Here is a 14,319-nt window from a genome sequence, read left to right as displayed (position 1 = left end):
CGCACTACGCTGTAGTTGGAAGAAACCGAGTTCAAGTCCCCACATAGACTTTGCACTTGGTTGACAAATACTGTCGCAATTTGTCAGATTATGATCACGCAACCTTCCCTAAGATGCCCTAGGGTTGTAAGGGGGGAGATTTGTAGGTAGTTAGGATTCTACAAATCAAGCAGCTCTAACCATGCTTTCCCTCTTTCATGCTCCTCGTATGAGAGTGCCATTAATTAGGGTGGCTTAATATTGAACACCTGCCAAAACTCTAGGCCAGGGTGATGTAATAATTGAGTAGCTTCCACGAGAATTGCGGGTCAGCTTGTAATGTAACATAGAATACAATCAGCTGTGCGCGAAGCTTACCAATCTAAAATTGGCCAAAGGGTTCTCACTTCCAGTCTCCGTGTGCATCTGAGTCCTAACTTCAGAGAATCATGGCTACAACAACAACAATAGAGATATTAGCTCTAGAGGGTCCAGAATCTTGTCCTCAACTTTTTTTAAAGCTAGAATAATCAGCTTGATGAACTCTAATAGATATATTAGCTCTAGAGGGTCCAGAAAATTGGACAAATCTTGTTATAATAATAGAATAGTTACCTAGATGAATTCTAATAGAGATATTAGCTCTAGAGGGTCCAGATTCTTGAGCTGAGCTAGTTATAAAGCTAGTTCTTCTTGTACCACCCATGAAAGAAGTTTTACGACCTGAAAATTTAAATCTTAAAAAAATACTTATAATGATAGGCAATTGGTTTGTCCGTGATAATAGGCATAACAGAATCGTCCAATCAATTTTCTTATTTGTTGGCTCAACAACTTTGGAGACTTTTATTGAGTTTTAATTGGTTCGTTCATTAAATTTAGTGTCCAAACGTTTCAACCAATAAATATGAACTACAGAAAGGGTAATTTTGTGTAGCATCATTGGGGATGTACACCAATTTATCGGCCATTGTCGTATTTCTAAACTTACCCGAATATAAGTATGGTGTATGGAATGTTGAGCCTAAAATTAAATAATTGATTTTTAAGCATTTTTCTAACACCCAAAGCAATGATACTCCACATTTGAAAAAATCTTAGTAGGGAGGTAAAATATAAAAAAATATCTTTTTAAAAATCCATATTACAGGAGAAAATCGCTGCGTTACTTACAATATAGAAGTATGTAGTGAGGGAGACACAGATCTATAGAACTCCTTTGCTTTAATTCATTCGAGGATGACATCTACTAAAAATCAGACCGTCAGACAAACGGATATCACTAAATATAAGTACATACAGACTTTATGGTATTAATTTTTAATTTCTAAATTCTACACAATTGTTATAGGAATCATAATGCAATGTTTAACACCGTTATGACAATTCTAACATGCTTATATTAACGATAAAAGCTATTCATTGCGGACGGACGGACGACCCTCTATGTAAAAAAGCTTTGCTTTTATTTGTCTCTTAATGTAAAGTTTTTTTGTCTCAAGCTTAAGATCTCGGAAATGGTAGGGATGATGAAATCTTTAATATATGCCATGGGTTGGTTTTAGGCTATTTTAATCAATTATTTTCCTTGTTGTCTTGTATCCGGAACTTTGGATTCATTTTCTTTATTTTTGTAACACTCTAAACTGGTTTGTACTCCCTGTACAGGCAGAACCATAAATTATTTATTTTAACCAGGGAGGCAGGGGACATTGGGATATTTATTGTACAAGTCCCCCAATTATCATAATTAGTTGGTTAATTAAGTTGAGTGTCAAATATTTTAAACACTAATTGTAAGCTACAGAAGGGATAATTTTGTATATCATAATTGGATAATTACATCAATTTATCGGCTAGTGTCTTATCCTTTTTAAATAGCTAATTAACACTTATGATACTCTAATGTTTATAATATTTAGAAGTGTCCAAACTTTTCCAACAATAATTTCATACTACAGAATTGGGATAATTTTGTATGTCGTAAGCTGCGACTTCTAAAACTATTCATTAGATTAATTTATTTTCCTGTGAAGCAATAGATAATGGTTGAACAATGGAGACAGTTGGAAAGGTCGGCTTCATTCTAATAATTTGGTTTATAACATCAAGTACTTTTATTATAAGAGGAGAAATCTTTATATATAAGTGTAAAAGGCTGTCTATATGTCTTTTTGTTTTGAAAGATCTTCCTAGCCACTTAACTTATCAGACTTTACTTTGTATTGTAGCTCTTAGGTGTCAGGAAGTTTTTTATATGTTTTTCTGGGAGGGGCTACCTCAACCCCCGAAAAAATTACTGGTATTATCATTTTAGGATTTTTTTTTTAATTTTGAAAAATTTTGTAACAACCCCCCACTTATTTACCTAACCTATTGATAAAATATTATCGTTCTATGTCAGAGTTCTGTCTGTTTGAAATTGAAAAAAAAATTTCCTAGAAACCAAACCTCCCCTCAAAACTAGACTAAAAATAAACGAAACTTTTGCCCCCCCCCCCCCGCCCTAAATTAAAAAATAATACTATTATGAACAGGCCTATAAAATAGCTGCAAAATAAAGGCAAAATATAAAAATGATGTCATATTCTAAACCTTATGAGAGTCCTCTTATAAACATCCAGCCAGATATTACACTTGGCTTGGTTCGTGTCATTCGCTAGCACAAACTTTAGATACTAAAAATTGTTCGTTTTTTCATACAATATCGAGAATAGGAAACAATTGCTTAGCACAAGAGAGGTTGCTGTACTAGACACTGTAACAACAGCTTTACGATCCGAGGGTTTTTTTTATGGGGAGTGCATCCCATAAACCAAAATCGAGGGGGATATAGTACAGACTGCAAAAGGGGTGTTATCAACAAGCTCTAAAGTAAAACAAGCGTTCTTTGTAGGTATATTGATGCAAGTATGGAGAGTATCAACCCCCATCCCCCCCCCAAAAAAAAAAAACAAATCAAATAAAATTTTGCCTGCTTTCTGCATGCCTCTGTATTTTATTGGTATTTTTTAAATTGCTCTTTTTTATGTATTTTGTTATTATTGTATGAAAACCTGGAAGTTTTGAATTTCTTCTGGAATATCTTCCAGTGTTGAGTCTTCATCCAATACCTCTGGACATGGAGACACTGTTGCAACCTTAATTAGATATAATAATAATGGATATATAATATACATGGAATATCTTCCAGTGTTGAGTCTTCATCTAATATATCTGCACATGGAGACACTGTTGCAACCTTAATTATATATAATAATAATGGATATATGATATATATACATGGAATATCTTCCAGTGTTGAGTCGTATTGATGATAGCTTTCCGCAGATATTAAAATGAAAAAAAATATTAGATTAAAACCAGTTTTATTAGACCTGAGAGGTATTAATTTTATGACTTTCATTTTATTACTCGTAGAAAATTGTCTCTAATATGATGCTATACATGATTTTTAAGTATGTTAAGAACCGGATCTAATTCAGTGGATATCAATTGGTTTCAAATCCATACTGGAAATATATTTTTTTGTATCTGGTCATTTACTTCCCAATGAACATTATTTCTTATTTGTTTGTTTTTCCTCGATTTTTTTGAGGGGGGGGGGGCTGATGTAGTACTTATAACTCCAAACTTTCCATGAACCTATAAGAAGCTTTAATGTAAGGAGAACAATGACGCTCCAGTAGTTACCTAGATCTTAAACTACAAACAGACATCCAGTTACTTTTATATAAACTTTATAATCAAATTTCATACCTGTAACCACAAATGGTGAACTGTATGATCTGCTAGCTCCGCAAGTGGATTAAGCTCGTGTTCCTCTGGACTATTCTTATCCTTGTGCAGAGTATTTTATAATATAACTAGAAGCTGCGCCCCTAGAGGCCTCTATTTTATTATTTTAGATTTTAAAAGAAAAATAAAATTTTTTTTTGTAGGATGGGAAATTTTGTTTTTTTTTGGGGGTGGGTTCCCACCTATTTTTAATTTTAGTTAAAAAAATATAAAATTTCTCCTGGGGGGGTGGTGGTACCCTCCCCCAAAATAGTTATAATCCTTCCCGGGACCTATGAGAAGCTACCCCATTAAGGAGAACCTGATTGGTTCAGCGGTTAGCGAGATCCTTCGGCACAAACAAACAATCACAAATCCTAGTATCGCCCCTAGTATCTGCAGGCTGAGTATTCAAAGGGAACAAAACTACAGACTAAAATACTCCTAACCCTTAAATCTAAAAATGAAACAGCCTAAAACCATCGTGTGAACTATGTAAAGCTTACCTAAAACAGAGAACCCAATCGGTTCAGTAGTTATTGCTTCAGGCAAAAACTACTTTATATAATAGGATAAAAATTGCAGATCTAGATACATAATAAGTAAATTCGACCAATCAGAACACAATAAAGAATCAATCCGGGAATATTATTGGTTGAACATGTACACATTTTGTTACGTAAATGCATTTATATAATCCATATATAATAAGTCAACTATTTATATATATCTAGCGGTTAGCTAGGGACAGACTTACAATTTATATAACTTCAATTATAATAAATACTCTGCCTTGATAAAGGGTTTGAACTTTTTCTGTGCTTTGGTATAGTAGCCACGTTTACATATTTTGTCATTGGGTAAACCTTAAAAAAAATAATACAATTGTCTATATTACTAATGTTATTTATCGCATCGTATTATAGACAGCATTCTGCGGATGTAAAATGAAAAATTATAAGATTAATAGATATAAAATTGTCTACAATACGATACGATAAATGATTTTTCAGTTTGGCTAAGAACCGGTTCTGTTCCAGCAGATATTAATCGGTTTCATAGCCATACTAGAAAAAAAGGTATTGCTGTAATCAAGAAAGGTCAACCCATTAAAAGTATTTAAAATGTGCAAAATGTTTTTATATCCTTTTTTTGGATTAATAGATAATTCAAAACTAACGATTTATTGAATAAACTAACCATAATTGGTAAAATTAGATTTGAAATCTACCAAAAAATGAATAAAAAATCTTTGAAATAAAAAAAAGTATCATTATTATAGTAACCTAACTCAGAGCTTGGATACCTATATATATTTTAGAATAAATGTCAGCAACATTACTCTTTATTTTATAAAAGCCAAATTGTCAAGAAAAAAAGGAGGCTTTGAACTCAAGTCCTCAAGAAATGTATACCAGTATGGCTTCGAAACCGATTAATATCCGCTGGATTAAAACCAGAACTGAAAAATAATAAAATTACAGACATTTTTCCACAAATATTAAAATTCATACCAGTTTTGTTAGCGTCCCTGGCTAACAAAAGTTATTTTAATCTTAGAAGCTTTTATTCTGATATCCGCGGAAAGCTGTCGTACGGTTTAATAAATAACTATACCTGTGTCTGTGTCAGTAACAATCTCTTCAATATTATAGCTCTCACACAACCTACTCCAATTGATATATAAAATGTGGATATTGTCAGAGATTCTCGCTTACCCTAATAAAATGTTTCTCTCAGCTGGCTAATATAACAAACCCATTATGACTTTACAATGTCTCATCCAATGACCATGGAGAAAAGTATTGACATATATCTGAGGACTATATTAGCAACCTAAATTGACGACAAAATTCCACCTTTCACAATATTCACGTATTTTTATATCCTTTCCTACACGCCGCTATATTCAAATTCTTCAAATCAAAATTATTCCCGCTTTTCTTCTCAAAGCCGCCGCCGGCGATTTCATTGTTGGCGTTGTTACCGCCCCCACTGCTAGCGCTGACATGCGCCGTTTTGACGGCAAATTTTTGCAGCCGTTTTATCCGGTCGTTCAGCGGTTTGATTGATTTCATTGCGTAGCCGAGGGCCGGGTTAATGACGGCTTTGTGAGTGGGTAGTCTGTGCGCCCCAGCATGGCCCACTATGGATACCTATTAACAAGGATAAACATTTACATAAGTATAAAAGTTTAGAACATCTTGGATAAAAAAATATAAACCATTTTCTAAAAGTAAGGTTTAAAAGATATAGCAGAATTTAATTGACTGTTAAAAAATTTAAAAATCTCAAAACCTTTTAAACTACAGTACTTAGTTGTGACGTACGGGTGACATACTCAGCTTATAGATTTGAACAATATAATATTATCTTTCTTTTTTTTCTTTTTTTATGCAGGGATAAAGTAGACAATTTTTAAAATCAATTAACATCTCACATAATACACAAGTGGAATTATAAATTATTGATAAATTTTGGATCCCTTAATGCTCAAGGCCTGTGTTATAAAAAAATTCTCTATTTTACTTTTTCTTTTCTTATTACATTTTATCTGGCCTGTAAATCGGTAGGGAAAATTTAAAATAATAACCTGACAAGCCTCCGGGTTCTGGTCATCAAAGCCCACAACAGTCATCTTTGCCTTACAAGGTTTGGCCGCTGCTGTTAGAGCAAAATTACTGTAGCAATTCAATAATAATATTTCTCGTATTCATTCGAATCCGGTGGATAGGAACCGGTTCTCATCCATACGAAAAAACTATGTCTAGCATCGCATTATATCCAGCTTTCTACGAATATAGAAATGTACAATCATAACATTAAAACTAGTTTTTTTAGCCGGTGACTTCGTCACCTCGGGGCTAAAAAACTAGTTTTAATCTCATAATTGTACATTCTATATCCGCGGAAAGCCGTTTATAATACGATGCGAGAAATAACTATATTTACACAAATATGTTATTGATTGATTGCGATAACAAAAGGTATTCTTTTTATGTTTCTATCTTTGCTTTTTTATTCCTTCATTCTCTCTTTTATTCTTTCTTTATCTATTCCATAAATTTTCCCAACTGGGGTCAATCATAGATAAGAAAAAATATACCCTCCTTTATAACAGTTTATTTAAGAATTAAAAGGCTGAGGTCTTTGTACTCGACAGTGAGGAAAAGCACCTCTCTGACTCTCTCTTTTAACTAACCCATATGTTATTTAAATATTATTATTTCCTTGAGACTATGAAATAAGAAGTAAAATATTGAGTGACTATCACAGTTTTACAGCTTGGAATGATCACTTTCACACTCTCACACTTTCTCTTAGTCCTACAAACAAAGATTAAATTATTATGGATCGGCAGACGTATTAGAGAAAAACACTAGAGGGGGTATGTCCTCATCCCAAGGACCTTGTGCTGACTTTCAATTGGGTCTTAGAAAATTATTCAATAGTGTCTGGAATATTAACACCAAGTAGCAGAAACAATTTGCTAGCAGACAAAAAAGGTCCTTGGAAAAGGGGGGTAGGAAGTAGGTTAAACTTTAAAAATGATCTGGATGTCTAAACATGTTATTTTTATAGCAATTTGCATCTGAAAATATATTGAAAAAGAGGTTGCTGGTGGGGGGGGGGGGAGGGTGTTTTTTCTTAGGTCAGGCTTAGTCATATTGGGTACAGCCATCTCAAAGTTAGGGTTCCCCGCAGGGGTTAGGTGTAAAATAAAAACTACTCAACGCCTTAATTGAAACAAGGGGGAGTTCTATGCTCGCTAAGCACTTTCGGTAAAGTAATGAAGAATATACTTTAAAATCTAATGGTTTAAAATGCTAGAAATAAAAATGTCTCTTTGTAAAAAAGAATAGTTTTCAGTACAAAATTATATATTAGTCTTTTTTTTGTTAAAATTGTTTACAGCTAATGTTTTTTGAATGAAAGTACAAAAAATTGTCGTTGAATAATAATTTACCTGGGTGGTATAGGCGCAGTGAACACTGACAGCCAGGGAAATGTGTTGCATACTTGAGCAACTGACAGATTAGTATCACAGGTAGAAATTACACAACTGGTACCCAAAGATGGCAACCCTGAGAAAGGACTCACTAAATCTGTTAGGGTTGTGTCGAATTTACTGTTGGGTAGTATAAGATTTATTGGGCATAATGACTGCTCTGCTTTAGCGGGCTTCACCCGCCGTGCCGGTACATCAGCGGAGTTGCCGATACTTCGAGATTTGGATAATCCAACTCTTTTCTTTTTCCTGCAATTATATTAAACATTAAAGTAATAACTTTCAATTGGGTCTTTGATTATCAGCCAAGTCACTATCAAAGATCAGAAAGCAATTTGTGACCCGAAAAAAGAGCAAAATATTGTGTTTTTTTTGTAGAGTTTTGTTAATTGTTTCATACAAGTTTTAAACAAATAAGGGATAAGACAATTGTCGATAAAGTGATGAACATCTACAATGATATACACATAAATACCCCTTTCTTAGATTGCAATTAGTGGTTCAATCATGTGGACACTAAATTCAATGAACCAACCAATCAAAATTCAATATAGTCTCTTAAGTTGTTAAGCTAACAAACTAGAAAACATAAATACAAATCTTTGGGATACTGGTGTATTAAAGAGACCATGTATTACATGTTACATGATGAAAATGTTACATCAAATTTGTTCATTTTAAAATAAATCATACCTGACACTTTTAGTGCGCTGAAGACCCTCTCCAAAAATAAGCTCTGTCTCCAATGGAATGTTTGAATAACTTTGTGAAATATCAAAAGCCTTTGTCATGATAGCTGCAGGATAAATGCCTTCATGGCTGCTGCCTCCATTAATCAAAAGGTTGGAATTATGATCCACCCCGTTGTGGTTACTATCATCATGTGATTCATATGAAATGCTTTCATTAAACTTGATGATGTGAGCATCGTATCTGAGTGCCACTTGTTTCAGATCCTGGTGTACATTAGCCACTGCCAGGTCAGGTGAGGTTAGAACAATTTCTTCCATCTCCTGTGCACCTTGTTCAGCCTAGAAAAATATTTCAAACTAATTTGTTCCAGTTTGGTAAAGCTATTCATTAATAGTTTAATTATAGAAGTTTTTACAGCTGAGAAAAGCTGCATTTAAATTACTGTATTCTTCTTCAGTGGCGTGCGAAGCACTTTGTCTAGGGGGGGGCATTTTGAAGATTTTGTAAAATTTTGCCCCCCCTAAATCAAAGTGCCCCAGGGGGGCACTTTGCTTTAGGGGGGGGCATTTTGATTATATATACTAATTTTAAATAAGGGCGTTTTAAGGGGTGGGATTATTTGATTATGGGCCTACTAGTCCTTATCCCTTATTCCCCATTCCTTCCCCCATCCCTATTTCCCATTTATATCCCCCACCTCTTCCCCCCCCCATCTCTTCTCCCCCATCCCTTCTCCCCACCCTGCAATGACTGAAGGGAAGGGAGCTAGAAAGCATCTTTGAAAAAATAGTACAGAAGATAAATTAACCTTCCCCCCCCCCTCCACCACAAAACATTTTTAATGGGTGGAAGGGGATGTTATAAAATCTCAGCAGGAAGGATGAATAACCCCATTAAAAAAAATAGGGGGGGGGGGAAGATAAAAACACTCATTTTGGAAATAATTTACCAAAAATTAACCTAATATGAAAAAATGATATTGAATATTTCTTTATTGTTTGACGACAAGGATGACAACATCTTTAAGTAGCAAAGCACAAAAATCATTAATAAGAATACAGACAAGTAGATTTAAAGAGCATCTGTTGAAATAAATATATATTTTAGGTAGAAAAAGTCACAAATCCTTTCCTGTATGTTGTGTGATGCCAGTCAAAGATATAATGAACTGTGTAAAAAATATAAAAAAATTACTTGTCCTTTCATTGTGATAAAAAGCAGAAACCTTTTACAAGGGCGCGAAGCGCAAATTTTTTTCTTCAAATATGCAGGGAGGGAGGGGTTTTTGGGCTATTTATTACACTAGTCCCCAATATTTCATAGCAGAAACCATTTGGAAGGGCGCGAAGCGCAAATTTTTTTCTCCAAATATGCAGGGAGGGAGGGGTTTTTGGGCTATTTATTACACTATTCCCCAATATTTCATAGCAGAAACCATTTGGAAGGGCGCGAAGCGCAAATTTTTTTCTTCAAATATGCAGGGAGGGAGGGGTTTTTGGGCTATTTATTACGCTAGTCCCCAATATTTCATAGCAGAAACCATTTGGAAAGGCGCGAAGCGCAAATTTTTTTCTTCAAATATGCAGGGAGGGAGGGGTTTTTGGGCTATTTATTACACTAGTCCCCAATATTTCATATAAAATTTTCTTATTCATTGGCTCAACAACTTTGGGGACTTTAATGGAATTTAATAGGTTGGTTAATTAAGTCGAGTTTCCATACATTTCATCCACTAATTGTAATCTATATAAGGGGTAATTTTGTGCATCATCATTGGGGATGTACAAAATTTCTTTGGTAAAAAGTTTATATTATACAAAATAAAATACTTCCTATAACCTGGTTTGTTATGTTCAGTGAAAAAAGATTATAACCTAATTTCTACACTAATTAAAAAATTTGGTAAGGTTAAATGAATAGTAACTGTCTGTTTGGCGCGAAGCGCAAAAATTTTTTTTTGGAGTATTTCTTGATCTTTTTTTTTGGAAACTGGGATAGTTTTGCTTTTTGTAGGGTAGGGGGCAAAAAGGGGCATTTTTGTTGACCAGGGGGGGGGCAAAATGGGGCATTTTTTAACATTTAGGGGGGGCAGGGGGGGCCGTTCCTAGGGGGGGGCAGGGGGGGGGGCGTTTTGGTCGCTAGGGGGGGCGATTGCCCCAAATGCCCCCTTCGGTTCACACGCCACTGTTCTTCTTTTTTTCAATTGATTGAATTTGTATATTAATATGCGAAAGATTTAAAATATCTCAGCATAATTTGTTCATGATTAAAAAAATGTAATAATTTTTTATATAATTTAAATGGGGTAAAACTGAAGCTGATTGACACAACTAAAAACAACCCAACAAATGCTTTTGGAGTAAAATAGTGGTTTGAAATGAGCACTTTTCACTTTGGCTAAACCTTGCTCCTAAAAGTTATTATCATCTAAAAATTTAATTTTGTTTCAAATATAATTGTTTACCTGTACATCAAGAAGTTCTTCAGTGGTGAAGCATGGCTTAATAGGCTCTGCTTTCTTTGATACTCCATTAACTTTAGCCGTCACATTATTATTATTGTCATTGCTTTTAAGCACCACTTTTCCGATGCCATTCACTAGCGGTGGCGGAGCAATAACAGGCGGCGGCGGCGGTAAAAGCTCCGCCTTTTTACACTTCTCCCGAAACTCTTTGAGTTGCCGCACGAACCCTATGTTTGGATGTATGATGGGGCGGCGGGCTTTCACATACTGGAACGCGTCGTCAAAACTGAGTTTATGATACTTGATAAAATACGCCATACAGAGGGCAGCCGATCTGGACTGGCCGGCGCGGCAGTACACCAAGATTTTGCCGCCATTTTGATGGATCTCGTGGATTTTGTCGGCCACGAGGTCAAAGTATACGTAGAGGCTGCTGGCTATACGGTCTTCCACGGCAATCTAAAACGAATATATTTCTATAAAAGAAATAGGATGTGTGTACCGAAGGATCTGCTAACCACGGAATCGATATGGTTCTCCATATAGGGAAAGCTTTACATATAACCCGGGATTGTTTAAAGCCAATTTTTAAAAACTATTTGCTTTATTGCCTAATATTATTCCTATATTCCCAAATTTTAATTAATTAATAAACATTCTTGAAAGAAAAGCTACTCTACAAATGAAAGGTCTGCTACTGCTTGTCTGTCATTCCTTCTATAATTCATCAAAATTAAAAGCCAACCTGCAGAGTTTCTTGTTTTTGATAGGCCATAGTAGGCAACTCTATGGTGGCGTTCACAATACATGTTATACCTATAGAAGAATAATTTTAACATTTCCATAACTTTGTTTTTATAATTGATTTATTATAACTTGGATCTTACCAGATTTCTAATAAAGTGAAACTCGCGCATTGGCCAAAATAACCCCCAAAATAACCAATATAAAAGGTCTATATAGACAACAAATTTTCCCCTGTCAATATATCCACATTTTTTAATACCATTAAAATTTCCATATAAATTTCAAAATAAAAATTGTCAAACTTACCTAGATCAAGAAGACTTTTTGGAGTGACGGCCCTTGCTGCAGCAATAAATAGACGATCTGTCAACTAAAACAAAAACAATTCTAAATTTCTAAAAATATAATGGTAATGCCATCAGGGATCTTAGGGGATAAGACAATGGATGATAAATTGATGTACATTCCCAAGGATGATAAACTACATTACCACTCATGTGATAAGTTTGAACACTGCTAGTTTGAACCAAACAATCAAGGTTTAATAAAAATTAGCTTTCAAGCCAATGAGTAAGAAAATCTGCTTATAAAACTGTAGGTAGCAGTTAATTTACTTTACTATTCCTGGATAATATCAACCAAGGATGACAACATCCATAAAAAATTGCTAGAATTCACTATTATTCCACAATGGAACTATTACAGACCTGTGAAGGATATTGCTTATAAAAATCTTTATTATTATTCCACAGTTGAACTATTACAGACCTGTGAAGGATATTGCTTATAAACATTTTAACTATTATTTTACAGTGGAACTGTGAAGGATATTGCTTATAAAAATCTTTATTATTATTCCACAGTTGAACTATTACAGACCTGAGGTGGATTCTTTAAAAAAATTTGCCCCACTAATCGCAAATTTTTAATGTGATTTTGGTGGATTTTTTATGAAAACAATTTTGCCCCACTAAGCGGTTAGTGGGGCAAATGTTTTTAAGAATTCACCTCTGTGACTATATTTTGACTATTATTCCACAGTGGAACTATTACAGACCTGTGAAGGATATTGCTTGTAGAAATCTTCACTATTATTCCACAGTGACATACTGTTGTTGATATCTCACGTCTAACCCCTGTCCGGGCATTCCTGAAAAGCAAAAGCTATTAATATAGTTAAAGATTTTCCTTAGTGTGCCTAGTCGTACACATAAATCCCCCCCCCCAAAAAAAAAAAGACAATGGCCGATAATTTGATGTACATTACCCATTCTTTAGATTAAAACTAGTGGTGAAAACATTTGGACATCAATCGAAATTCAATAAAAGTCCTCAAAGTTGCAAAACCAACGTATAAGAACACGTTATCAAACTTGGAGGACTAGTGTAATAAATAGGCCCTTTCCTCTCTGAATGTAAGGTCAGATTGGGTATTTGGTAGCCCCACTGGGATATGGCACCGCAGGTATAGTCCCCACAGGGGTTAGCAAAGGAGGGAATGACTTTAATGACCTTAATGATGGGAGTGTTGTCAAAAAGTTTCAGCCTTCTATCTTTTATTGGAGCCGAGAAAATCACATTCCCCCAATTCGTGCCTTATTGACAGACGGATGAACATTTGGAATTATAGAGTAGCTTCGCTAATAAAATAAAGGAAAAAAAAACAGAAACCCTTTAATATCAAAGACAGACAGATACCATTACTTATAGAGTATTTTCGCTACATGGAACAACTTACGCGAAGCTCGCTGAATTTCTGAAGTTAAATATCAGCTTAATATGAAGATTTGTAGAGGCTTGATTAGTACAGTTTCTTCAACTCTTATATGGTCCCTGAAAATAAAAATAATGAATACATACATGTATGTATTACAATCTAGGCTATTTTAATATCTTATAATATTATGCGTATGTCGTGTAAGATCTCAGTAACGACTTGCTTCAATTTCAAAACGAATGCTCCTAAATTAGACCTAATAGTTCTTGTTTATAATTTGTAAAGCTACGCAAAATTACGCATTGGAAACTAGATGCACAAGAATATAGACATGCACATAATTTTTGCCCCCCCCCCTTCCTCCCCCCTATATTGCAGGTTTTCTCGATGACTGGGGGAGAGGGCGAAAACCACTCCCAAGAGACAAGAAAACTATAAGGAGGAGGGAATCCGTATATTACCAATTTTGCACGCTTTTGCATAATAATAAAGATGTAAATATTAAATACCCTAAATATGCAAATATCATTATTTAACTCAGAGATGTCAAAATTTTTAAACTCTGCTATCTCAGTTCTAACAAGATAGAAATGTTTGATAGTTAGATAGCTAGATAATTTATTTCAGCATGGTTCCCAAAGTTTTAAAAAAATATTGTTAGATTAAATACTTTAGTTACTAATATTAAATCTTTATTAGTATCCAAACTTTTCAAGCAATAATTTTAATCTACAGAAGCATTGATTTTGTTTATCATCATGTGAGATGTAGGTATAAATTTTGTATCCATTGTCTTATCCCATAAGATCCCCGGAATTCAATCTAATCTAAGGTATCTAATTCATATTATAAGCCATTTTGATAGACCCCAGTCGAATGTATATAGCAGGGATCTTAATGGATAAGACATTATATGATTGATTGATTTACAGC

The 14,319-nt window shown here is 34.4% G+C and overlaps 1 protein-coding gene across 1 annotated transcript in view; it reads right to left on the bottom strand.

The window, feature by feature from the left end:
- LOC145306381 (uncharacterized) overlaps window positions 1–14,319 on the bottom strand; it is a 31,586-nt gene that overhangs the window by 992 nt on the left and 16,275 nt on the right. The window contains exons 2-20 of the mRNA XM_080148473.1: window positions 13,408–13,502; window positions 12,727–12,819; window positions 11,976–12,039; window positions 11,668–11,738; window positions 10,923–11,381; window positions 8,459–8,796; window positions 7,724–8,014; window positions 6,990–7,082; window positions 6,350–6,440; window positions 5,654–5,912; window positions 5,374–5,427; window positions 4,549–4,622; window positions 3,739–3,819; window positions 3,036–3,119; window positions 2,575–2,657; window positions 2,012–2,065; window positions 1,569–1,643; window positions 971–1,005; window positions 595–702 (exon numbers count right to left, since the gene is read on the bottom strand). Of these exons, the coding sequence (XP_080004599.1) occupies window positions 595–702; window positions 971–1,005; window positions 1,569–1,643; window positions 2,012–2,065; window positions 2,575–2,657; window positions 3,036–3,119; window positions 3,739–3,819; window positions 4,549–4,622; window positions 5,374–5,427; window positions 5,654–5,912; window positions 6,350–6,440; window positions 6,990–7,082; window positions 7,724–8,014; window positions 8,459–8,796; window positions 10,923–11,381; window positions 11,668–11,738; window positions 11,976–12,039; window positions 12,727–12,777 (2,365 nt within the window). The 5' untranslated portion in view covers window positions 12,778–12,819; window positions 13,408–13,502. The remainder of the gene's footprint in view (window positions 1–594; window positions 703–970; window positions 1,006–1,568; window positions 1,644–2,011; window positions 2,066–2,574; window positions 2,658–3,035; window positions 3,120–3,738; window positions 3,820–4,548; window positions 4,623–5,373; window positions 5,428–5,653; window positions 5,913–6,349; window positions 6,441–6,989; window positions 7,083–7,723; window positions 8,015–8,458; window positions 8,797–10,922; window positions 11,382–11,667; window positions 11,739–11,975; window positions 12,040–12,726; window positions 12,820–13,407; window positions 13,503–14,319) is intronic.

This window comes from Acartia tonsa, chromosome 14 (assembly GCF_053477335.1).
Source record: "Acartia tonsa isolate MP-2025a chromosome 14, ASM5347733v1, whole genome shotgun sequence".
Classification (NCBI taxonomy): domain Eukaryota; kingdom Metazoa; phylum Arthropoda; class Copepoda; order Calanoida; family Acartiidae; genus Acartia; species Acartia tonsa.
This window is presented reverse-complemented; position numbering and strand designations above follow the sequence as displayed.